Consider the following 24,306-nt stretch of genomic DNA (forward strand, 5'->3'; position numbering starts at 1 on the left):
CGATTGGCCGGCGCCCGCCCCGCTTTCCAGCGTGCTGGAGAGCAGGAAGCGGTAACGGCGGACCGGGCGCGGCGGGGCGAGGCGCTCCTCCCGGTGAGTACCTAGCGGAACCGCCGCCCTACCCCGCGGGGCGCCGCGCCGCCGGGGCGCGACCCGGCCGGGAATTGAAAAGGGATCGATTTAATGCGCGCTTTGATGACGTAACGGGGACTAACGAGGCGCCGCGCTGCCAAGCGCACGGCTCGGGCCAGCCACGCCCGCGTCCCCTCCTCGGGGGTGCCCCTGTGGGGCACTCGTGCCGCCGGCGGCCGCCCGCCCCGCTCTCGGAGCGCCCGTGCCCGGCGGGCCCTCGGCGCTGGCTAGGCCTTCCGCCTTCTCCCGCTCCTGGGACTCGGCGGGCGCTCATTGGCTCCTCCGCCTGGGGCGGGCTCTGCCGCCGCCTTACGATTGGCGGGGGTCGCGCTGACTGCCATCAGCGCTCGCCAACGGGGCTGCGGCTAGGGTACGGGTGCCCGTTGCTGGCCGTGGGGCGCGTGGGCCGAAGCCCGGGGCAGGCGCGCGCGGCCGCCGGGGCCTCGGCGGGGGAGGGGCCTGCGCGAGCTCGGCGGAGCCCCGGGGCGACGGCGCCGGTGGCCGCGGCCGCCCCCGCCCCTCGCGGCCGCTGTGGGCGCCGGGAGGCCTTTCCCAGAGGCCTCTCCCAGAGGCCTCTCCCGCCCCTCGGCAGTGCGGCCCCCGGCCTGTGGCTGGGCCGCATCCGCGGCAGCGGGGCCTTGCCTGTGGCAGCGGGGACCGAGGGGCTGTCTGGCGTCCTGGCTCTGCGGTTGTTATTTCTGAGGAAAAAATACGCAGCGAAGCGCACAAGAAGTTCTCGCTTTTGTGTTACCGGGAAACAACCGCTGCTGTTGTGCACCAAACACCCCTCAGATACCCCTTTCCTGGGATGGCTGGGGCGAGATGGCGGTGGTTTGGCCATAGCTCAGCCTGCTCCTCCGGATTCTCCTCATCCAAATGGACAACGCTGCTCCGCCTGCCTGCATTCGTGTATGATCCTACATGGATCATACACGAATGCAGGCAGGCAGAGCAGCAAAGAAAACTAATGTCTAGTGCCTAAAATAAAAAGAGTTACTGTTGCAGTCCAGGAGGCTAGTAATAATAAGATGGCTTTATTGAGGTATGTTTATAAAAACAGATCGGCAAATCTTATGCATGTCACGTGAGATGCATGTAGTGTTACGAGCTGATAACGTTAAGTCAGTAGTTGACTCTGTCTTCCAAGAAAATCCAGGTAAACAGCTGAAGTAGCCCAGTTTCCATCACTCATCTATGAGCCTACTCATACGTTGCAACTTGGATCACTTCTGTCTGCATTCCTTGGCTTCTGGGTTTTCTCGGGGGCTGTACCTTCCACTTCTTCCTCCAAAGTAGTCACGCTGTTACTGAATATATGCCATTCTGTTGAGCTTTTTTCTGCAATATCACCGAGTTCTTAAAATGAGAATACTCAATGAATGCTGCAGCTGCATTTAGATATGCAATAAATTCACGCTTTCTACGAGTTCTGTTTTAATTCATTACAATAATTTAGCTGTCGTAAGTTTTATGTTTTCTCCATGTTTTTTAAGTGTTCTGAGAAAGAAACAAACTTTTTAAAATTTCTTAGCTTGGGCAGGGGGGAGGTTGCTCTATTATTTTGAGGGCGTTTTTGGTAAGATACCCTACAAACATTCAATTTGGAAGTAAATTGCATTTGGGTAGGTGGAAATCATGAGAGTTGGGGGTCAGAGTTTTGTTTGTTTTAACTTTTAAGGAGTTACAGTTTTAACTGCAAGTCATCTGTCCTTTTATGATGTGTCAAAAATGGACAAGAAGGATTAAACAGTGAAGTAAGTGGCTGACAGCTTCTCGTGTGGGACTTTATGTGGAATACCAGATGCTAGAAGACGGGCAGGAGCTGCTGGTCTTAGACCCCTCATTACAGATGAGGTGAAGTGAAGGCAGCAGCAGCACGTGCTCCCTTCTACCTCACCTTCCCCCTTGCCCTTGCAGGCTGGTCTCCTCTGTCCCCTTTAAGACCCTGATAGATATTTCAGCATCTGCTTGGCAAAGCAGTGATAGCAGGCAGAGCTAGACTTCCATAAGCAGTTGCCTCTGCTCTTCTTTTCTCATGCTCTTGGCAAAATGACTTCTCCATGGGCAAGTTTTTCTGAGATGCAAGAAAGAGTGTGTTTTGTGGTGAAAACAGGAATTCCACAATTCCCTTTACTTGATGTTTCTTAGTCATAAGAAAATAACTTTGTTTTTATCATAACTGGGTAGTTCTCTTTTTTACTTCTACTGAACCCCATATACCCATATGTGTGTTTAAGTGAGGTAGAATTTACACAGGCGCACAGGGGAGTTAGCAAGTGTGGTGGCATCAGCTCAGATGTGGTTAGTACACATAAGAAACAGTTTTGGGCTCAGGCCTTTCCAATTCCAATCATACACAAAAATACCTGCACCAGAAATCAGGGAGCACCTGCTCTCTAGTTTCTTCTGTCACTCTGAAGAAAACCACGTCTTTGCCACACCATAAATTTCCATTTCTGTGTTCAGTGTTTGGTTTGATACTAGCTGCTCTCCTGACTTTCTTCCTTTTGTCCATACTAAGTGTAACAGTATAGTGAAGGGTATGTCTTGAATTCCTTTAAAACTCATTCAAGCCTAATCAGAAACCACATCTTCTTCAAACTGAGCTAGACTGTGAAAAGAAATAATGTTTCTGTGCTATGTGACTTTGAAATCATGGAATCATAGAATACTTTAGCTTGGAAAGGACCTTTAAGATCAAGTCCAACTGTAAACCTCACACTGCCAAGTCTACCACTAAACCATGTCCCTAAGCACCACATCTACACATCTTTCAAATACCTCTGGGGATGGGGACTCCACCACTTCCCTGGGCAGCCTGTTCCAATGCTTGACAGCCCTTTCAGTGAAGAAATTTTTCCTAATATCCAATCTAAACCTCCCCTGATGCAGCTTGAGCCCATTTCCTCTCGTCCTATCGCTAACTACTTGGGAGAAGAGACCAACACCCACCTCATACAACCTCCTTTCAGGTAGTTGTAGAGAGCGATAAGGTCTCCCCTCAGCCTCCTCTTCTCCAGACTAAACAACCCCAGTTCCCTCAGATGCTCCTCATAAGGCCTGTGCTCCAGACCCTTCACCAGCATCATTGTCCTTCTCTGGACACGCTCCAGCACCCCAGTGTCTTGGAGTGAGGGGCCCAAAACTGAACACAGTTGTCGAGGTGTGGCCTCACTAGTGCAAGTACAGGGGGACGATCACTTCCCTTGTCCTGCTGGCCAAGTGAATCCTGCTGTATTCCTGATACAAGCCAGGATGCTGTTGGCCTCCTTGGCCACCTGGGCACACTGCTGGCTCATCTTCAGACGGCTGTCAACAAACACCCCCAGGTCCTTTTCCGCCGGGCACCTTTCCAGCCACTCTTCCCCAAGCCTGTGGCGTTGCATGGGGTTGTTGTGACTCAGGCAGATCAACACTCCCGCTCAACTTGGTGCCATTTGCAAACTTACTGAGGGTGCACTCGATCCCCTCATTGAGATCATTGATAAAGATATGAAACAGAACTGGCCCCAATACTGAGCCCTGGGGAACACCGCTTGTGACCGGCCACTGACTGGATTTAACTCCATTCACCACAGCTCTTTCGGCCTGGCCATCCAGCCAGTTTTTTACCCAGTAAAGAGTATGCCTGTCCAAGCCATGAGCAGCCAGTTTCTCCAGGAGAATGCTGTGGGAAACGGTGCCAAAGACTTTACTAAAGTCCTGGTAGACAACATCCACAGCCTTTCCCTCATCCACTCAGCGGGTCACTTTGTTGTAGAAGGAGATCAGGTTAGTCAAGCAGGACCTGTCTTTCATAAACCCATGCTGGCTGTACATGCCATGTGATGGCACTCACGGTGATCTGCTCCACAACCTTCCCTGGCACTGAGGTCAGACTGACAGGCCTGTAGTTCCCCAGATCCTCCTTCCAACCCTTCTTGTAGATGGGTGTCACATTTGCTAACCTCCCGTTAGCTGGGACCTCCCCGGTTAGGCAGGACTGCTGATAAAGGATGGAAAGCGGCTTGGTGAGCACTGCCACCAGCTCCCTTGGGTGAATCCCATCCGTCCCCACAGACCTGTGTGTGTCGAAGTGGTGTAGCAAATTGCTAACCATTTCCCCTTGGATTATGGGGGCTTCATTCTGTTCCCCGTCCCTGTCTTCCAGCTTAGGGGGCTTACTATTGTCTTACTATTAAAGACTGATGCAAAGAAGGCATTTCCTCAGCCTCTTCCTCAGCATTTGTCACTACGTTTCCCCCCACATCCAATAAAGGATAAAGATACTCCTTAGCCCTCCTTTTGTTGTATTTATAAATGTTATATTTATAAAAACATTTTTTATTGTCTTTTATGGCAGCAGCCAGATTAAGTTCTGGCTGGGCTTTGGCCCTTGTAACGTTCTCCCTGCATAACCTCACGACACCCTTGTAGTCCTTCTGAGTGGCCTGCCCCTTCTTCCAAAGGTCATAAACTGTCTTTTTTTTCCTGACTTCCAGCCAAAGCTCTGTGTTCAGTCAGGCCGGTCGTCTTCCCCGCTGCCTCATCTTTTGGCACATGGGGACAGCCTGCTTCTGCACCTTTAAGATTTCCTTCTTGAAGAATGTCCAGCCCTCCTGGACTCCTTTGCCCCTCAGGACTGCCTCCCAAGGGACTCTCTTAACTGGGCTCCTAAAAAGGCCAACTAGAACTGCCAAGGTAGCGGTTCTGCTGACACCCCTCCTTACTTCTCTGAGAATCGAAAGCTCTATTGTTTTGTGACTGCTGTGCCCAAGACGGCCTCCAACCACCACATCACCCACAAGTCCTTCTCTGTTTGCAAACAACCGGTCCAGCGGGGCACCTTCCCTAGTTGGCTCCCTCACCAGCTGTGTCAGGAAGCCATCTTCCACACGCTACAGGAACCTCCAAGGCTGTTTCCTCTCTGCCAAAGTCTATTTCCAGCAGACATCTGGTAAGTTGAAGTCCCCCACGAGAACAAGGGCTAGCGATCGTGAGATTTCTCCCAGCTGCTTATAGAGGATTTCATCTGCCTCTTCATCCTGGTTGGGTGGTCTGTAACAGACTCCCACCAGGACATCTGCCTTGCTGGACTTCCCCCTGATTCTTACCCATAAACACGAGACCCTATCATCACTATGTCACGAATGCAGGTCTGTGAATCCTGCTGATTATGTCAATTCACTGTGAATGAGTGACTTTACACAGTTCGATTTAGTAACAGTTAGAATTTACTTGTAGCAAATCACAGAATTTGATTATAATATTTTTAATAGCACTCAATCATCAATTATTAATAAAGTGAGTAGACAAAATTGATCAAAACAGTGACTTAGTTACAGATTCGAAGATGGCAAGATTCACTCTATTACTACATAGAAGCGCATAAAAGAGACTTAAGTCACACTGAGTTAGAATGATTCATAAAGGGATTGCGTATATATGGAATAAGGGGGACCCTCCCGTTGAGTCACGAGGTTTAGACTAGACCCCCTTGCTTTCTAAACTCCTTCTCAGAGAGGAGCCTAGGTGCGGCTAGGTCTAATCTTAGTCTCAGACTTGGTCAACGGTTTATATGGATAAGGATAATGTATACATATGCATATATGTATATGTAGTACATAGGAAAAGTGTATAAAGGAAATTGGGTTATATGAGAGAGAGAGAGAAAAATCGTGTGTAGGGGATACGGAAACCCTCCCATTGAGTCACGAGGTTCAGAATGGACCCCCTTGCTTTCTAAACTCCTTCTCAGAGAGGAGCCTAGGTGTGGCTGGGCACACTCCTAGTCTCAGACTTGGTCAACGGTTTATGAGAGTAATGCTATGAGAATAATACAGCAGTATAAAACTCCCTTTAAAATTAAATCATACATCTACAAGCTACTTAAATTGATTCATGCGTGCACACTCACAAATATAAGTGCATATATGAAAACAGTATACCTGTTAAAAATTCCCCTCGAGTTTAGTGAAATACTCATGTCTAATGCCTTGACATTTCTCAATGGGTGAGAGTAGAGTCTCGAGGAGTGAAGAATATCAGCAGCCCAGGCTCCGTTGTCCATCTCTGGCAATGGAGTTCTGGTGGCAGCAGACTTTCAGAATCTGCTAGTTTTCACTGACTCTGAGAGACATTTCGATCAGAGGAAGATGCTGGTGCAGCCCAGGCAGTCCAGGAGAGCTCAAAGGGCCTCACTTAGGACTGCCGTTTATAGGATTGTGAGATGATTGACTTTAATCACCAGTAAATTTCCATCCGAGCCACAATTCGGGTCAGCTTGTTGTTGGAATTCCAGCAGCGATGATACCACCCTGTTTCAAGGCTGTCAGGGGTAGCTGTTTGTTCTCGTTCCCCTCGTTAGCCATAATATGAATGTTGATAAGAACAGGGACGTTCTGCTCCAGCCATGTAGGAGTTTCTGGTACAATTAAGGGGTGCTTAACTGACCAACTCGCTACACAAAAGCTGCGGCCTGGAATTCCTGAGATTGTAAAGCAGCTGAAGTGAAGGGGAAAAACAGAACAGAAAAACAGGGCGGGGGGTGGGGGGGAGATGTACAACCACACACCATCATCAAGCTGTAGACAATCAAAACACTCCCTAATGTATAGGGCTACCCCACTGGCTACCCTTGTCTTTTCTTTTTCTGTGGCATTCTCAGTGTGAGCCATGTGAATGTGGGAATTGAAGATGACTGCTGCTGCATAGATCTGAAGTCATTGCCTGGAGTTAATTTGTGAAATGCTTTCATTGAAGCACTTGGACTCTCTCTGAGGTTCTTTTGCATAAGCAGCAGCCTAATGTATGTGTCTTGTCCACAGGCACAGAGTTCTGCTAAACCTCTTCAGGTTTCAGAACCCCTGCAACTCCCACCCCCGGCTATGTTTATTTTATAAGTAAGGGAGGAAGGGCCATCAGATTACAAGTGTATATGTCTTTCAAAAGGTTGGCAAAGAATATTTCACCTTGCGGGGGAGAAGTGTAAGTTGGCTGGATGAATAAGATGCTCTTTGCTCTTGGGTGTAACAGCACATCAAATCCCTGGCAACTCCTATATGTACTCAGAAGCTGAAAAGTACTGCTTTATTACAGCTTTATTTAAAGGAAGTAAACATCTTGTGTTCACTAGGTGCAAAATGCGACTTAAATATGAAAATTTTAAGAACTGTTCTTCTACCAAGTGGGTTGGTGGAATTGCGAGAAGCAACTGTATAAAGATTCTGACATTATGCTGCTGAGGTGTTGTTGAATAGTCAGCTGTGGAGATGTTACATCCCTGCAGTATTTGCTTTAAGGGAGGTGAATCCCTGCTGCATCTGTAGATTACAGAAATGCACTTACCCACTTCGACTGTTTTTTCATGTGTATAAATAAGGCAGTATTCCACATCATTAGCCCTACCCTTTCCTACCTGTCTGCTAAAGTCAGGTTAACCTGTTACCAAGACAGTTTGGTGTTTCTATTGGTTTTGTAGTCCCTGAAAAGTGCCAGTTAGTTCATGTTTGTATACTAACCTGACTGTGCATAGTATTTACTGAGTGGCGCACTATTCTTACCCTCATGCCATGTCTCTTGCAGATTAGTCCTTTTGCCATGGAAGCAGAAGAAACGATGGAATGTATCCAGGAATTCCCTGAACACTATAAAGTTATTTTGGATAGACTGAATGAACAACGTGAGCAGGACCAGTTTACAGATATCACTCTGATTGTCGATGGTATGTACAGGCCTGAGAACCAGTTGGTATACAGAGAATTCTGAAAGCTGTGCTGGGAAGCTGTTGTGTTTGTCACAGGTCAGCTGTCAAACTGGGCTGCTAACAAATTCATGGTTCTGTACTGGTTTGCAATTTGCTTGCAGAGTTTCATTTAAAATCTTGGGGTGAACAGAGTCTCCAGCAGTGACTAATAATTTTGTTTCTGCTTTGCCAAACAAGGGGCTAAATATTTTCAGATAGAAGCCCGCTTTGAAATTGCTGTGCTGTATTTAACATGTTGTCTAAGGATTTCCAAAACATTGTTAAAATATTTTTCCCTAACTTGAGCTGACTGTTTGCACGCAGAGAACTTGTACAAATATTGCATGTTTTAAAAAAAAAAAAATTAAAAACCTTGAAATAAGGTTTACTTCTTGCTTCCCTGGCATCTGCTTACTATTTTAATATATAGTTAAAATACGGTAGAAGCACTTACTTTTCTTTTTATATGTGTTCTAAGGACATACGTTTTAGTTTAAAAGGATGGTGGAGATAAAAGTGCTTATTATCTCCTTAGAAAAGGTGGTGTCTGATAGATCACCTAAGATTGGTTTTTACCCCAAACATGTCTTAGAACAGATGAGGACTTCAAGGAAGATAGGCAGTGTCCACTAGGACAGACGTACCTAAAGGAGTACCACCTGATCTTTAAAAGGATAGCAAGAACTCATTTGAAGGAAAAGGGTCCTACAGAGCCCAGATTAGAAAAAAAGTAAGCAAATGACGAAAAAATTACTCTTCATGAATTGCCGTAGTTGAACTGACAGTGCTTGCACAAAACTTATCCTGACTGTTTGTTCCTGCTCTGGTATTACCAAATCCATGTGTTGAGCTCAAAGCTAGTTTTGTGTGCAGCTGTGTAGTTCTGATCCATGTTACTTCTCTTCTCTCTGTCCCACGGAGCCTTACTAATGTTCACGCCTGTGCCAGGCAGAAGGCAACACAGTGATGGGGAATACACAGTCTGGAAACCAGGAAGAACAGGGCATGAACTGCTTCTGTTCTGCAGTGGTGTTTATGCTGGCAGAAGTGGTGATGAAATACATCAGTCTGTAAAAGCAACAAAAAAGAAGGAGAACCTGGATAAAATCTGAGAGCTGAGCCCAAGACATACAGGAAAAAGCTTGCATAGGAATTTCCCATGACTTAAATATCTGAAAAGAGAAACAGTGGATGGAGAGAGTTCTCCAGCTGTTTGAGTTGCAGTTTCACCAAGGTCAGTGATATCAGCAAGGGTCTGCATGAGGTGGAACAGGCTAGCTGCAGTAGTATCCCATGTTACAAGGACACATACTAAGTGACTATATGCTGCTGGAATAGATTTGTAGACTGGATGGTCTCTTTTCTGCATCTGCACTTATTCTGCACTATGAGTGCAGAAGGTGTTATCCTAATAGAGAATTTTTGTCTCTCTTTGTAGGTCACCATTTCAAAGCTCATAAGGCTGTTCTTGCTGCCTGTAGCCAGTTCTTCTACAAATTCTTCCAAGATTTCACTCAGGAGCCCTTGGTGGAGATTGAAGGTAATCTGATTTGTGCAAATAAAAACCTTCAGGGTTGTGTGCCCAAGCTGGAAAATGTAGTATCCTTGGTAGGGACTTACAAACCTGCTTGGTCATATCAATTAGCTTTCTAGATCTCAGCTCTTGAGTTGTTCTGAGGCAGCTATCACCACTGGAAGAAAACTTCCCCTGAAGAAAAATTAAAAAGAAAAAGAACAGTCTTGAATTAAGTCTTTTGGAATGGAAAGTGTGAGGTTCTGTGGGTGTTTTTTTTCCTTTTTTTTTTCCCCCTTCCCCCCAGTACATGGCTAATGGAGGTCAGGCAGACCCTGTGTGTTTTTAAGACTAACAGTGTGACATACAATCTTTTCCCTGACAACAGCCATTCTGGTCAGATGAAAAAGGCTGCCAGTGATGGCCAACGGCAGATGCCTTGGCTGGGATGCAAGAACAGGATAGACATGGAGCAATATTTGCTTGGTAGGCAGGCAGCAAATTCCTGGAGCAGTATTTCAGCCTCCAGTAACTTGCTGCTCAGAGGTCTCTTGAGAGAGAGATTGTATTTTTGTGTTTAAATCTATACTTATTATTATTCAAACAGGTTTTTGTCCATTTTATCCTTCCTTTTATCTGTGTAGTGGCATAAATCTGTAGTTGTTCCAGGTTCACGTTTCCGTAGTAGACTTTTTATTCCAACACGAGCCTTTTAAGGGTGTCATCTTTATGAAACTCACAGCTACAGTACTGTGAGCAAAATGGTGAGCAGGCCAGTGTGCAAGATTCATCAGATAGATGAGACTGAGGAATTGCTAAAAGAAACTGGTTTTTTTCTTGCCTTTATACAGGTGTAAGTAACATGGCATTTCGTCACCTAATTGAGTTCACCTATACAGCAAAACTAATGGTCCAAGGTGAGGAAGAAGCAAATGATGTTTGGAAAGCAGCTGAGTATCTACAGATGTTAGAAGCGATCAAAGCACTTGAAATCAGGTAAGCACATAAGCCTCTTTTTCTTCCCAACACTGAAATGAAGAGTCACAAGAATCCTTTTACAAGAGCTGGCTGCCAGTATTTTGCAGTGCTGTTCCTTATCCTGGAACCTCCTAAACTTGTGTGGGACCATATACTTTTCTACTATAAGATATGGGTCAGAATTATACAGCCTAAAAAATAAATGTCACATTCCTTGGAGTGGAACTCAATGCCAAGTGACATGGCTGGTAAATGTTGCAGACATTGTAGGGCTGTGACCTTGTGGTAACTAATACCAGGTCTCTGTGGTTTTTATCTCCCCATAGACACATTAGCCAAGGAGAGTGGCATTGGCCCCCCGTTCCTCTAGCAGCCAGCTAACATTTTGTTTAAAAAAACCCTCCATGATATGATACACTGGAAGCTTGTTTTTCAACATCAGCATTTATTTCTGAATTAACTCATTCTGTGCTTACTCTGTGGATTGGCAGTAGAGCTGAATAAGTATGGTTTGTTTTTTTTTTAGTAGGAAAGATACAGGATTGTGCATTTCTAGTCCTATCCTCCAACCACACAAACACCCTTTTTTGACATTATTAAGATTAAGCATGATACTACCAAAAGAATTTTTTTTTTTTTAATTCAGGGGAAGAAAGCAGACCTTAGCTGTCTGCTTGAGGAATTTAAAAGAAACTTGAAACTGAAGAAGTATATTGTATCACTTTGAGTCAGTGTACACTGGTAGAGCTGTTGAACCAGGTTCAGATCCATCCATCAAGCTAAACTGTCCAGCCTGCAATTATTTCCCACTATTGTAAAATGTTATGCAGCTTGTTGGTTATGCATCACTAGTAAATGCTGTAATTCTTATGTTACAGTGAAACAAATGTTTTGCTTAGCGAACACACACGCAAGCCAGTCTATTCTTAGAGTTATTTCCATTGTTCATAGATTTTGAAAAGTTTTTTTCAGGGGGTGTTTGGTTTGGGTTGGGTTTTTTTGGTTAGAAAGGCAAACTTGAGTACCACTGTGAGTCTCTCTTTTCTCCACCATAGTAAGAGGGGGAAGAATTGCAATACAGTGCCTCAGTCAGAGCTTTGACTGAAAGGAGCAAGCTTCAGAAACTTCAGCTGAAGTAGAGATGATTACAGAACTATTTGTATAATGCTTTGAAGAGTTGCACATCACATAATCTAGACTAGAAAGAAAACAACCAGCTGTTATTCCTTAAAGTGCAGTTGTGTTGTATGTGTGTATCCCCATTCAAAGTTTCACACAATGTGGTCAAGGATATTAGTCTCCTCTTTGCTAAGCAGGTTAATTCTTTTGGTACGTGATCCTGGAGCTCCTTGCAGTAACGTGCGAAGTAGCTGTCACCTTCTAGACATCAGAAGTCGAGGCTAGATGAAACTGTAAGTTTAGCTGCTCTGTCTTCCTGTGTCTGAATAGAGTAAGGTGCAATTTAATAAGCTGTATCCCGCATTAGGTCATTAGCCACACATCTCTGACATGGCTTACAGTTACTTGGCAAAACTTTATCTCTCCTATTACTAGAAAATGTGAAAGTGATAGGGCGTAGATTACATGAAAGGATTCATCAGGCTGCAAAGGAAGGTAAAAGCAGAGCTTACTCCTGTCAGTCTGATTTGAGGGGAAGACAGCCACTCATTTTTGAAACTAGTAAACAGTAGTAAAACCTCCAGCACGTAAGTGGATGATCTTGAGGGTGTGACTTGAAAGCATGGGCTCACTCAGCTCTGCCTGTGTTTGAGACAGCATGCTATCCCTGACATCGTGGAGGAAGGGGGTTGTGTGTGTATGATGCAGGGAGAACAGGAACAGAGCTGGGGGTTGTGTTTAAGCCCAGAAAATTAAGCTAGAATGCTTTTTCCACAAGACAGTGGCTTTTATTTTTACCTCAGCTGTTAGCTGTGTGCTTTCCTGAAGTACAAGATTTTATAATAATCCTTGTGTGAAGTCACAGCTGTAGTGTTTTCTAATAAGCTGTAAGCACTGCAGGCAATTACACACACTCCAGAGTTTAAGAGGTGAATGGCATAGGAAGGACTTGAATCTTATCTCTGAGTAGGCAGGCCAAAGAACTTCCTTCAGGGAAGTTTTCTTTCCAAGTACAGAATTTCACAAGTTTCTTAGATAAACCTATGCCATTAGGTTAAACTGGCCTTTCTTCTTGACAGGTGCTTTGTATCATTCAAGCAGAGCTATTTAGAACACTTTAGTAGCCTTATGTCAAAGGCTCTGCGGCTTTAACCATGCTATTTTACAGCTCTGAGGAGTATAGATTAAGGACAAATGAGCTTCTGACATGCACACAGATTATGTGGTCATTCATAATTCAGCTTCTTTGAGAAACAGCTAGCAAGTGTTTAACGCAGAAGCTCAGTATCAGGCAGGAATTGTTATGTCAGTGCTTACGGATCTTAACCATGTTTATCCAAATACTTTACAGGAACAAAGAAAATTCATCACCCTTAGAATCAAATCAAGCACAAGGTAAAAATAAACCAAAAAAGAGGAAGATAGCTGAAACCTCTAATGTTATCACAGAAACACTGCCATCTGCAGAATCAGAGCCTGTTGAAATTGAGGTTGAGATTGCTGAAGGGACGATTGAAGTGGAAGATGATGGCATGGAAACACTTGAAGAAGTAGCTTCTGCAGAGCAATCCATAAAGTACATACAGACAACGGGTACATCAGATGAATCTGCTTTGGCTCTTTTGGCAGATATCACCAGCAAGTATCGTCAGGGAGAGAGAAAATGCCAGATCCAAGAAGAAGGTGATAGTGCAACTGATCCCACGTGCAAACAGGTAGAAGGTATTGAAATTGTGGAACTTCAGCTGTCACACGTGAACAATTTATTCCACTGTGAGAAATGTAACCGTTCGTTTAAATTGTTTTACCATTTTAAGGAACACATGAAAACACACTCTACTGAGAGTTACAAGTGTGACATGTGCAATAAAAGGTACCTACGAGAGAGTGCTTTGAAACAGCACCTCAGCTGTTACCACCTTGATGAAGGTGGTGCCAGCAAGAAGCAAAGACCTGGCAAAAAAATACATATATGCCAGTACTGTGATAAGCAGTTTGACCACTTTGGACATTTTAAAGAGCACCTCCGGAAGCACACAGGTAAGAGTACTGCCATATTCCTGTCTTTGTGGCCTGGGCTCTGGTGTTTTGGGTTTTTGCATGTTTTGGGGAAATAGAGAATATGCTGAAGAGAACACATGAGTCCTGAGTGCTAGAAATACTTGGCTTCGAGATACAACTAAAATGCTGGTTTGTCTTTTTGTTTGTTCATTTGTTTTGTTTTCCATTGATGTAAACTTTTGAAGGATTGAGGTGGTTAAAAATAGGCACCTAAAACCAGAACGAACCAATGAAGCGTCTCTCTCAAGTCTATTAAATCAAAGATTTTTTCAAAATAATTTCTTAAGGCGTGTTTCCTTCTTCAAAAGTACCAAACTGAGGACCTACTTTTATTTTCACAATTCTAGTAAATGTTTCTGTTGAAATGTGATCTGAACTGTGAGCTGCTCAGTGGAATACAGTTCAGAGGATTTCTTTATCTAACACAACTTCTGAGCAAATGCCTAATAATGCATTAGGCATAAAATACCCCCTAACAATTCTCTCTTGTACCATCTTGTTTGGAAAGTTTCACCCTTGCTCTTGACATCTCATAGATGATTTGATTTTTCATTGTGAATTAACACAGCAAAACATTTCTAATGACTATAGTACACGTTTTTTACTGTGAAATCTGCCTCTTTGATATCTAGATAGCATCTTTTGAGTACAAAATGACTTGTGCTCCTCCTTTCTTCTTTGTAATATCGGAGGTTAAGATTCTCCATCTTCATCTCACTGAAAAGTCTACTATCTGAACAGGTGCTGAGCATCATACAGTAGACTCTGAATGTAATATATATGTGGTCCTGATCTTCCAGATGTTTTTGTTTAATAAGTCAGTCAAGATACATCAGTAAGAATTAAATGGAGGGTAGCAGCCCTTTTTTTCGCAGCTTCTTATTGTTGTAAAAGCCTTTAAATTAGAATTCTTTGCATCTGTATGTGGGACTGCTGAGTACGGATATATGACACTGTGTCCAGTGTATTCCCAATAGCACCTTAAAAGTTCTATTTATAAACAGTCTTTGGCAAATCCTTATTCCCTATGAAGTAGGGAGTGTTTCTCCATTATGAGCAACCCAAATAGAAGCTACTTAACAGAAGCCTTTTCAGAGAAAATTTTGTGGCAGATTAACAGAGTAACCCAAATAACACAATATGTTGGTTCCTGTTGCGACCAAGTATTTTGGGGACGAAGTAACTTAGCATATCACAGGAGGTACAGAGTACTTTCTAAATATATATTGATACAACAAGTATAACGCATGGAATCTAATTACTTCCGGTTTAGCATTTTCAAAAGTCTTAAGCTTAAAATCAAAACAGATACTACCATTTAACTTCGGTCTCCTAAGGTCAGTGGAAAAAATCCCATTCAGACAAAGGCTTTCTAAGTTCTGAATTCTGTATAGCACTGGTTGAATGCTAAAATGAAATTAAAAGGCCTGCAAGAAAACAAGTCCTACAAACGACCAGCCTGGTTAGCTCAGTTGGTTATAGCGTGGTGCTAAGTATTTGATCCTGTTGCTGTTTAATCACGACACCAGCAATAATGTGAAAATAGCAATTGGGGCAGAAATAGACACCTTATCAGTGTTGGCAATTCTTTTTGATGTAAAAATTTGACATTACCAATGGCTATTATCTTTGTCTCAATAAAAGAAAGGAAGGAGATCGTGGAGTTTCTTTCTCACTCATGTGTACAGTGCCTTAAGTTGCTTCCCAGTCACTGAAAAAATAGCTCAAAAATGTCTTGCATGTCATGTAACTCTGAAAGTATAAACAAAGTCATCTCCAGAACTTACAAAGATGGAGGGCTTTTGGTCTGATCTAATTATTATCTTTTTCCCCTTTATGAGAATGGATGAGATTTCACTTGCCAATTTTAAGTAACGCATAGGACAGAAATTCTGCAAGGCTGCACTTGAGTAATGTATATCTGTTGAGTTCAATAGCTCTAATTTCTCTTACACAAGAAGAGCAATTTCTTCATATAGAAGTCAATCTTAGAATGAAGCTACTGCTCTCAGTATGCTGGTCTAATCCTGACATTTTGCATATATTCCCTAGCAGAAAGAGATGCCGAACAGCTTTGATTCCCTCTGATTTTACTGGAAATTTTGGCTGCTGAATACTTCTCAAAGTTAGGCCTTCTTGGTGGTTTTTTTTTTTTTTTCTTTTCTGGAGAGTGTGTGTGTGCTCACATGAGTGAAGGTGGAAGTCATGTTGTGCTCCAAGCAGCTAAATTAATCTGCCCTTGTCTGAAAACCCTGTAACTGAAGTAAATTGTATACAAACTTCTTAGGAAAAATCAAGGTCTTTGCCATTCTTGGTAAATCTAAAATATGTTTTACAGGAAGTGTACTTTGAACTGCAAATAACATCTTCCGTAGGAGTAAATAAATGGGCTCTATTTACGTACCTTGAATAAATGATCCCAAGAAGTTCATTTGATAAACGCCTACCTTTGGTGTGTTTGTGGAAAGAAAACAGTAACTAGGTTTACTATTTCTCTCTAAACCCAATCTAAATAATGATATGGTAGCTTTATGGTTATGGTTGAATTCCCATGCTATTTCTTACATATTAGGCAAATAAAAGCCACAGTGTTAGCTGTTATGAATTTCTTTGGGGTTTTATATTTATTTATTTGTGGCAGTCTCCTTCCTGTGACTGTCAGATTATAAAGGACCAGCACAATATTGGCCTATCTCTGGTCAGAATTTCTGTCCTGTGAGTTAGTTACGATTGGCAAGTGAAATCTTGTCCGTTCTCATAAAGGGAGAAAAAGATAATCATTAGATCAGACCAAAAACCTCCCTCTTTGTAAAATCTCACTTAGATGAGACTAAACTCATAGTTGGATGACACACAGTGGAGGAGAAGCAAGCTGTCACCTTTAGCGGAGGAGTTCAGCCGCCAGCCTGCCAGTGTGTTCCTCAAAGAAGAAAGAGGAGAGAAGGCAGCTGGCACGCTCGCTGTGTTTCCCATCGCTGCGGTGACTGGTGCAGCCCAGGCCACAGCGCTGATTTGCACTGTGCAGGAAGTCACACAGTATCTTTTGGCCTTTGGATATTGCCACCATTCTCTTTGAATTGTCACTTTCAGACACTTTCAGCAGAATATGTTGGAGATTACTGAAGAATTTGAGTAAGAATAGAATAAATCTGCCCCTGACTGGTGCCTTGCTCCAAGTAACTATTTAGATGTGACCAGATCACATGGCAGGTGAAGCTCTGTGGTGTGAGTTTTACTCTGTAGTATCCATTGGTTGTTTGGGCAAAGTCCATTATTTTTGACCTCCAAGACTGATGTTAGTTCAGCATCCTCTGCATTACCTGTACAACAGTCTCCAAAATCATAGCATTTTGTAACCATGAAGGGGAATGTTCCCACCATTTAATGTTTTTCTGTAGCCTTTAGGTGTATAAGTGAGAATTACACGCTACTTGTGGATTTCTTTGAAAAAGGTAATTAGGAACTTCTGACTATCTTTATTTCTGAAAATACAGGTTTATTTGCTTTCCATCTCAATAGTCAATAACTACTGCATTCCTGAAAATGCAGGAACTAGCTAGGATAGATTCTTATGTTATTCACTGAAATGGCTCAGCCTCTTTTGGAGTTCATTAAGCCATTTGTTTCAGTAGCAATGTTGGTGTTAGTACCTCTGCAGATTAATTTCAGAAGAAACACACTGTTCCTAATTTTTTTGTACTTCAATTTCCTTGAATTTCATTGTGTTTGTGCATGATGAAATTAGTAAACAGAGACACTAGTTGTTCTTTGTTGCTGCTTGATGATAGTAATAACAATATACTACTTTAGATGAAAAAGAGAAAATGACCTGTTTTCAGCCTCCCCTGCTGTTGTCCTTAGCTGGCTTCTGTGTTTGGTACCAGGTTGGAAATGAAGTGGCCAAACTGAAAGGAATTTTTATCTTGCTTGTGCCCATTTATGTCCCTCAGTGTTTTCTCTTCACTGTATTGGGGCCGGGGAGGCAGGTGGTATATGTGTGTGTGTGTGTTTGTTTGTTTTGATACTGGTGCATTGTTATTTCATGGTCATTCCATGCCAACTGCTTTTTCTGGAGCTCAGTTTCAGCTGTCAAGTTAAGCTGTTATTGTTCTTGAAAATAAAACTTTGTGTTATTTAAATACTTCCTTCTTTAATGTGTCACTTTGTATATTTACTAATGTTGATTCTTTAGTTTTAAATATTATCAGACAAAAAGAAATAGCTGCTATTTCTTTAAGATATTTCATCAGTATAGTAATCTAATTTCCATAAAAACCTAAATGTAGCTTAAATGGCACTGGTAATTGTTACATTGGGTTTTTTTCTAAATGAGAATTACGACTCCACATTAGGTTTTTGCCATTTTATTTACATGAATTAAGTTTACATAGAATGTCTTTCTCTTCTTCTGTAGAATAATCCATGTCTTTATAATAATAAAGCCATGTCTTTACAGCATATTTATCTACCTACACAAAAGGGAGAGAGGGGAAGATGAGAGAGCTGACAGAAAACTGGCTGGTTTTATACACTTACAAATCCCTATATCTGTTTTAACAGGTGAAAAACCATTTGAATGTCCGAACTGCCATGAACGTTTTGCTAGGAATAGCACACTCAAATGTCACCTGACAGCCTGTCAGTCTGGAGCTGGAGCTAAAAAGGGAAGGAAGAAGCTGTATGAATGTCAGGTGGGTAATGGAAGTAGCAGAGTCTGAGGCTAGATACCTCCTTCCTGTGCTGAGGGAGCGTGGGAGTACTGAGCAGGAAAGGCAGCGAGAGTGGGCTTATGTCTCCAAGAGCTACTTTTAGTAAAATAAATAGAAGGATTGTGTTCAACCACAACATGCAGGTAGATTCTTATATCTAGGTAGTTCCAGGTAAAATATGGAATTACTGATATGGAGCCTCATAATGCTTATAGTTAGAGTGAGTCTTACGGGTAGGTAAGTGTTCATCTGCATTTTACTGATCTTTCTGCTTCCTTTTCAAGGTTCTTGATGCACTGACCTAGGCCTTTCCCGCTTGTGAGCATGCTTCACTAAAGTCCAAAATACAAAGTACTATTTTATTTCCTATTTTATTATTCTTCTGTTTGATACCAAATATATTGACTTTGGAAAGTCATTCCAACTTATGATGACAATCTGTACTGGTTTTTAAGCAAATAAAAATGCTGTAGATGGATAGCTAGGATACTTGGTCACTATATGTAACTGACATTTGAAAAGCTGTTCAGGTAAATCTTACGTAGCTTTTAAAAGCTGATTCTGAAAAGCTAGAAAATACAAGAGCTGAGGTTGCTTGTAGCATTTTTGTTTGCTATTTTGCTGCCCCACTGCTGTGGCAGTCTCAAATAAGAACACACTTATTTTCCTCCCTTGCTCCCTTCCTCCCTTTTTTGCGCTCACATGCTTGTCCTTACTTTCTCATGCTTGCTCGCTCTTTTGCTCTCTCTCTTCCCTTAAGCCTCTCACCTTATTCAGTTCACGGAATGGCTATGGTTTGAGGTTAAATTGGGTTGTGTAGTGAAGAGAACTGCTGGATATCGGCTTTATTTGTTCCAAAAGAGTGATCTTATTCACAGAAAACATCGAATACTGCAGGAGATTAATTAATTTTGCGTTCAAATTATTTAATCAGAAGTTTCACCGATGCTGTTGCATCAGTTAGTTGTTATGCTAGTCTGAAGTTAATTCTTGGGCGCATACCTTTGTCTTAAAGATATGTTTGTTCTGAATGTGGGAATTACTGTATAACACAAAGTTGTACCTAACAGCTTCATTGAACATACTGTTTTGTCTTTGTGACCCTTCGGTCTAAAGACTTTGTGTCATAGCTTTCTCTTTCTAAATTGATACCACATTCTCTCACAGGTGTTGTGAATGTGGATTAGTGTTTCTTCAGCCAGCGGACACTACAGCAGTTCTTGGATAACTTTTTCTTGAATTTTTCTCTCTTTAGAACTAAATTTGAATACTGTTCAATAAATAAATCTTGGCTTACTGAACAAAGAGGAGAAAACAAAATTGTGCTTCCTTGATGAGCACTTTTGGTGCTCTTCCGTGTATGCCTTGAGTACTGAAATAGGTTCCACATGGTAAGAACAATAATTATGTGCTTGGGTGTTACCGATAGTCATTACCTTTATGTATGACTAAGTAATTTTGAGTGCTTATCTATAAGGTTAGTATTTTAAGACATGTATGTGCAACTTCCTTCTGAAGTGTGAGCCTGGGGAAAAAAAAGCATGGCACTAGCATCACAAACCCATTTTAACAGACTTCAACAGCAAAATGGAGATACTTAGCTCCACTACGTAGTCCTGTTCTTGAGTTAATCCCTGTCAGCTAGTCCATCATCCTTCTCTGCTCTTGCTGAAAATTATGAGAAGGTGGAACATTCTGTTTCAAAACTATTTGCCAGCAGTGAAGGGGTGTTGAAACGTGTGTTCTTTGCTGCTTTCTGCAGCCAAGAACACTTGCATGGACAAAGACTCCTGAGCCTGTTTCTTTACTCTAAGCCTGACTCTACCCCACTCTTCTCTATCTTCTACCCTGGCACCTCATTAATTTCTGCAGTATCTTTGTGTGTTGTTTTCAGGCTACTTACCTCAGTGCCAGCTGAAGGGAAGGAAGTGTGCTTGTGGGCTTTGTGAAAATAGCGTGTCTGCAGTTGAGGCTGTACTTTTAGCTGGAAGAGAATTAAAGGGATGGAGTTTTAAGGGAGTTTTATCTGCTGAAATCACCCAACTGTTTTTTTTTTTAAATGGCAAAATGGGAGAGTTCAGTCTAGCCAGTTAAACCTCATGATGCCATGAGCAAATAAAAGCTGATAAGGAAAAGTTGGCTAGTAGTACTGCATCTAGAACTTCAGTAAAAGGACAGTTTGTATTCCACTTTCATTGTATGGTATTATTACATAAATAGCTTTCCATCCAAAGCTCTAGCACCAGACATTTGTTGGGGCATGATACTACTCTACGTGAATTTCATGTAAGGTTAAAAAAGAAAATTTTCAAATGCTGTACTGACTCATAAATTTTGTAAGTATCCTGTGTATGCACAACTCAAAGTAGCATACTGTTTCTTAAAAATAAATAAATACATACCAGGTCTTCTATTCATCCGAAGCTGGCTTCTCAGCTTTTACCTCTAACATATGTGGTTTTTTTAATCCAAGTAGCAAGAAGCTATGCTATGTGAAGCCATGATCTGAAATAGGCACTATACTTTGTCATATTTCTGTTGGCACTGTTTAACATACTGTATCTTTTGTTTCAGGTTTGTAACAGCGTGTTTAACAGCTGGGATCAGTTCAAAGATCACTTGGTAATACACACCGGTGACAAACCCAACCACTGTACCTTATGTGATTTGTGGTTTATGCAAGGCAGTGAGCTGAGAAGGCATCTCAAAGAAATGCACAATATTTCAGAACGAATAGTGACAGAAGAGGTTCTTCCAGTGGAAGCTGTGGAAGCTGAACCAGTAACATCAATGACTATAATAGAACAAGTGGAGCAAGTCCATGTCCTACCAGTAATTCAGGTACAAGTGGATCCTGCACAGGTGACTGTGGAACAGATGCACCAGGATCTCATACAGGACAATCAAGTGAAAGGCACACAGATAGATGAACTGCAGGAACAGGTGCAAATTAGTTACTTGGAAGTTGAACACATTCAGACTGAACAAGGTGCTGAAGTCCATGTGGAGCAGTTACATGTTGAGCACGTAAATCAAATACAGATGGAAGAAGTAGAGGCAGAACTTATAGATGGAACAGACCTTGAACAAGTAGAATATGAAAGTGTTGGTCAAGGAGAAGCAGAAGAAAAGGAACCTAATCAAGTAGATGATAGAGATAAGGAAGATCATGAACAAGCTGAAGACTTAAAAACTCAACAATTAGTGGACACGCAGAATGAAAAGGTTGATGACTAGGACAAATAATGACACTGTGCAGGTTTAGGAATGAAATACCAAATTATTTTTGTTAACTTTCACATTGTTTTTTCAACTGTCAGTGGTCACCTTTCCAATATGCTGTCCTTAGGAAGCTGCACAAGTGGACCAAAATTAGCTTTCTTCATGTTCAACTAAACTTCTCTCATATGTGAAAAATAACTTTCCCATTCATGTAATACCATGGAACAGAAACTACCACAGACACGGACAGCTTTGTGAGGATTTTAATAATGAATAGCTTGTATCATTGTTACACCATTCCTGGGTACATGTAAGAGTAATTTCACCTCTTTTCCTCTTGCAATAGAAGCAAACTCTTGCTACAGATTTGCAGGGTGTCTGTGGCAGAAGAATCAGTAAAATCTGGTGGGTTCTATTGGGTACCTGCGAATTTTCAGATGAGACTGTCTGCTGTATCCTAGCAGCGGTCCTTAACTTTCAGGCTGGGAAAAAACATTGTCTATGGAGGTCTCTGAGCACAAACTCCTGTGCCTTTTCAACACTGACTGGTTAAATTTCCACAAAGTTCCTAGAGTGTTCAAGAACCTAGTTCAGTAAAAGACAATGTAGGTAATGTTATAGCGCTTTATATTTTTGCTTAAAATTGTCAGCTACTGATTTTTTTTTTTTTTTTGCATTAAATTTAGAGGCGGTGGGGCTGAGAGGGGAAACACAAATCCACATGGAGGCAGCAGGACACTCTAAAAGGGACAGTTTAAAATAGGAAAAGTGCTGTAAAATCTGTGGTAAACATGGGTTGGAAGAAAGCTACCAACAGACTGTTCTTTTATAAATTGTCATTTTTGAAAATGAGTATGTTCAAACATAAATACAGAGGAGACTTGTTATATGGAATCAGGTTCCTGTTTTTTTGAAATGAAATTCTGACACTTGACACAAAGATGTGCTAAATACAAAAGTAAAAGCCATAGGTATGAGTGCTAAACTGTGGATTGAAAAGTAGGAGTGTAAATAATTTAATCAATCTTAGACAATAAACCAATACCAACCATGAAATGTTGCATTATTTGTTTCATCCAATAAATTAGGAACAACTGAGTGACTGGCAATTACAGTGCCAGCTCCCAGTGGTAAGAATCAATCTCATTTTTAATAAAATTAATAGCTCTTTACTGTAAAGTTAGATTTGTTTAGAAAATAATTGTCTAGCTCTATGTTCAAGGATGCTAAGGACTTCTAATTCTCAAGTATTGCCTTGAGATTAGAGGTGCTCCACACTTCTGAAAAACTTTCTTTTCAAAGCCTTAACTGAAGGGAGGAATTTTTGCAAGGACATTCCCTAATGCTCTTGGTAATCCTGTAGTTCCTAGGTAAAATCAGGCTTTTCTATTCAGTCTTCTCCAAATGCAGAATCATTTCCTGGGATTTGTGCTTTTATTTAGTCTTGTTCAAAATGATTCTTGTGTTTCATCGTAGCCTTTGAGAAACTGTTGCAAAACAAACATGGATCTCAATTAAAATTTCGAACAATTTGATTAATGTAACTTGCATTCTTTTTTTACGATGTTTTGTGTTTTCTGAGATGCAAGTAATATGTGATGAGATTCTGCGCAGAGGGAGGAATGTGGCCCAGAAAATGGAAATGAAATGTCCAGTTTGGGGTTTTTTTCCCTGTTAAACTGTAGTGTTTGCTGCTAGCAAGTAAGTTAAAAATGAAAGCAACCTGTTTGTAATGAAAATACAAATAATTTGTCACTTGTCAAACAACTGGCAGCTGAGGCAAGTACAGGGGAAGCTGGAGCCCTTTCCTGACTCTGCAGCTCAGAGCTAGGCCAGCTTCGGCCACGGCTGGAGCCCGCTTTGGGTGTGCTCGCGTCCTCGCCCGGCTTTGCGCACATGGCCTCCGATGCTTGGGCGGCTCCCGGTTTTTCTTCCACCTGGAGCCTTGAGATCCGTAACCGTCCCTGCTGGGGCTCGGCTTTCCCCTTCCTTGAAATGAGGGCCGGCGGCCTTTTGAGGGAATAAATCCTGCCGTTAAAAGACCTGAAGCTAGGAAGGGGGTGCAGCCCGTAGCTCCTGGGGTGCGGGCCTCAAACGTGGGGACGGGAGGACCCGGAGGGTGCAAGTGGGGAGCGGGGGCTGCGCCTGCCGGGCGGCCGCCGGGGCCGGGAGCGCAGCCCGCCCGCCGCCGGAGCTGTCCAAGGTTTGGCGGCGGCCGCGGCCCCTCGCCCCGGGCTGCCGCCACAGCCGCCTCGGCCGGGAGCCGCGCAGGCCCCCCCCCGCCTCTCCCGAGGGCAGGCGAGGGGCGCGGTGGGGCAGGGAGGCCCGTCCCCGCCGCGGGAGGGGTGGGAGGCGGGCAAATGGCGGGCCGCCGGGCAGGAGCAAATGGCGGGCCGCGGGCAGGGGCCGCGGGGCTGCGGCGGCGCTGAGGGCCGCGACCCGAGGCCGGTCCGGCGGGCGGCGGGAAGGGGCGGCGAGGCCCTGCGGAGCCGGGGCCGGAGGCGGCGGGAGGGAGCCGGCTTTCAGGTACCTGCCCTTCCAGCGCCGCCGGGTCCGGCAGCCTTCGCCGGGGAGCTCGGCGGGCGTTGCTGTGCCTGCCGGCGCCTTCACCGGGGGTCGGCGGGGCGGTGGGCAGAGTCCCGCCGCGGTGAACGAGCGGGAGCCGGCGGAGCTGTGATCTTTTCAATAATACTTTGTCGCTGCTGGTGTAATGTGTATGTTAATTTGCCCGGAGGGCGTATACGGGCTAGACGGAATTATTTTTCTCGGTAAAGTTACTGGTATAACGTCCCACATTTTTCTAATTCCGACCTTTCTTCCAAATACTCTAACACTAATGAAGTGTCTGC

General features: G+C 43.1%; 1 protein-coding gene across 4 annotated transcripts; it reads left to right on the forward strand.

Moving 5' to 3' along the window:
• Positions 1–63: 63 nt before the first annotated feature.
• On the forward strand, positions 64–22,935 carry ZNF131 (zinc finger protein 131). Of its 4 annotated transcripts, none has more exons than XM_075726235.1 (7): positions 64–93; positions 7,696–7,834; positions 9,294–9,395; positions 10,220–10,364; positions 12,817–13,505; positions 18,087–18,217; positions 20,810–22,935. In XM_075726235.1, the coding sequence occupies exons 2-7, from the start codon at positions 7,711–7,713 to the stop codon at positions 21,470–21,472; spliced, it is 1,854 nt and encodes a 617-aa protein (XP_075582350.1). In that variant the 5' UTR covers positions 64–93; positions 7,696–7,710; the 3' UTR covers positions 21,473–22,935. The 4 variants fall into 4 exon arrangements, with proteins under 4 accessions (XP_075582350.1, XP_075582349.1, XP_075582351.1 ...); XM_075726234.1 differs by lacking the exon at positions 64–93 and having other exon boundaries at positions 7,701–7,834; positions 12,817–13,180; positions 13,283–13,505; XM_075726236.1 differs by lacking the exons at positions 64–93; positions 7,696–7,834 and adding an exon at positions 9,085–9,089.
• The last annotated feature ends 1,371 nt before the right edge of the window (positions 22,936–24,306 follow it).

This window comes from Pelecanus crispus, chromosome Z (genome assembly GCF_030463565.1).
Source record: "Pelecanus crispus isolate bPelCri1 chromosome Z, bPelCri1.pri, whole genome shotgun sequence".
Taxonomy (NCBI): domain Eukaryota; kingdom Metazoa; phylum Chordata; class Aves; order Pelecaniformes; family Pelecanidae; genus Pelecanus; species Pelecanus crispus.

Bases quoted from the DNA above. Each gene is read 5' to 3' on its own strand.
- ZNF131 (XM_075726235.1), top strand. From the start codon at position 7,711: ATGGAAGCAGAAGAAACGATGGAATGTATCCAGGAATTCCCTGAACAC. The intron at 9,396-10,219 runs GTAATCTGATTT...GCCTTTATACAG, and splicing joins GCCCTTGGTGGAGATTGAAG to GTGTAAGTAACATGGCATTT. The intron at 13,506-18,086 runs GTAAGAGTACTG...CTGTTTTAACAG, and splicing joins GCACCTCCGGAAGCACACAG to GTGAAAAACCATTTGAATGT.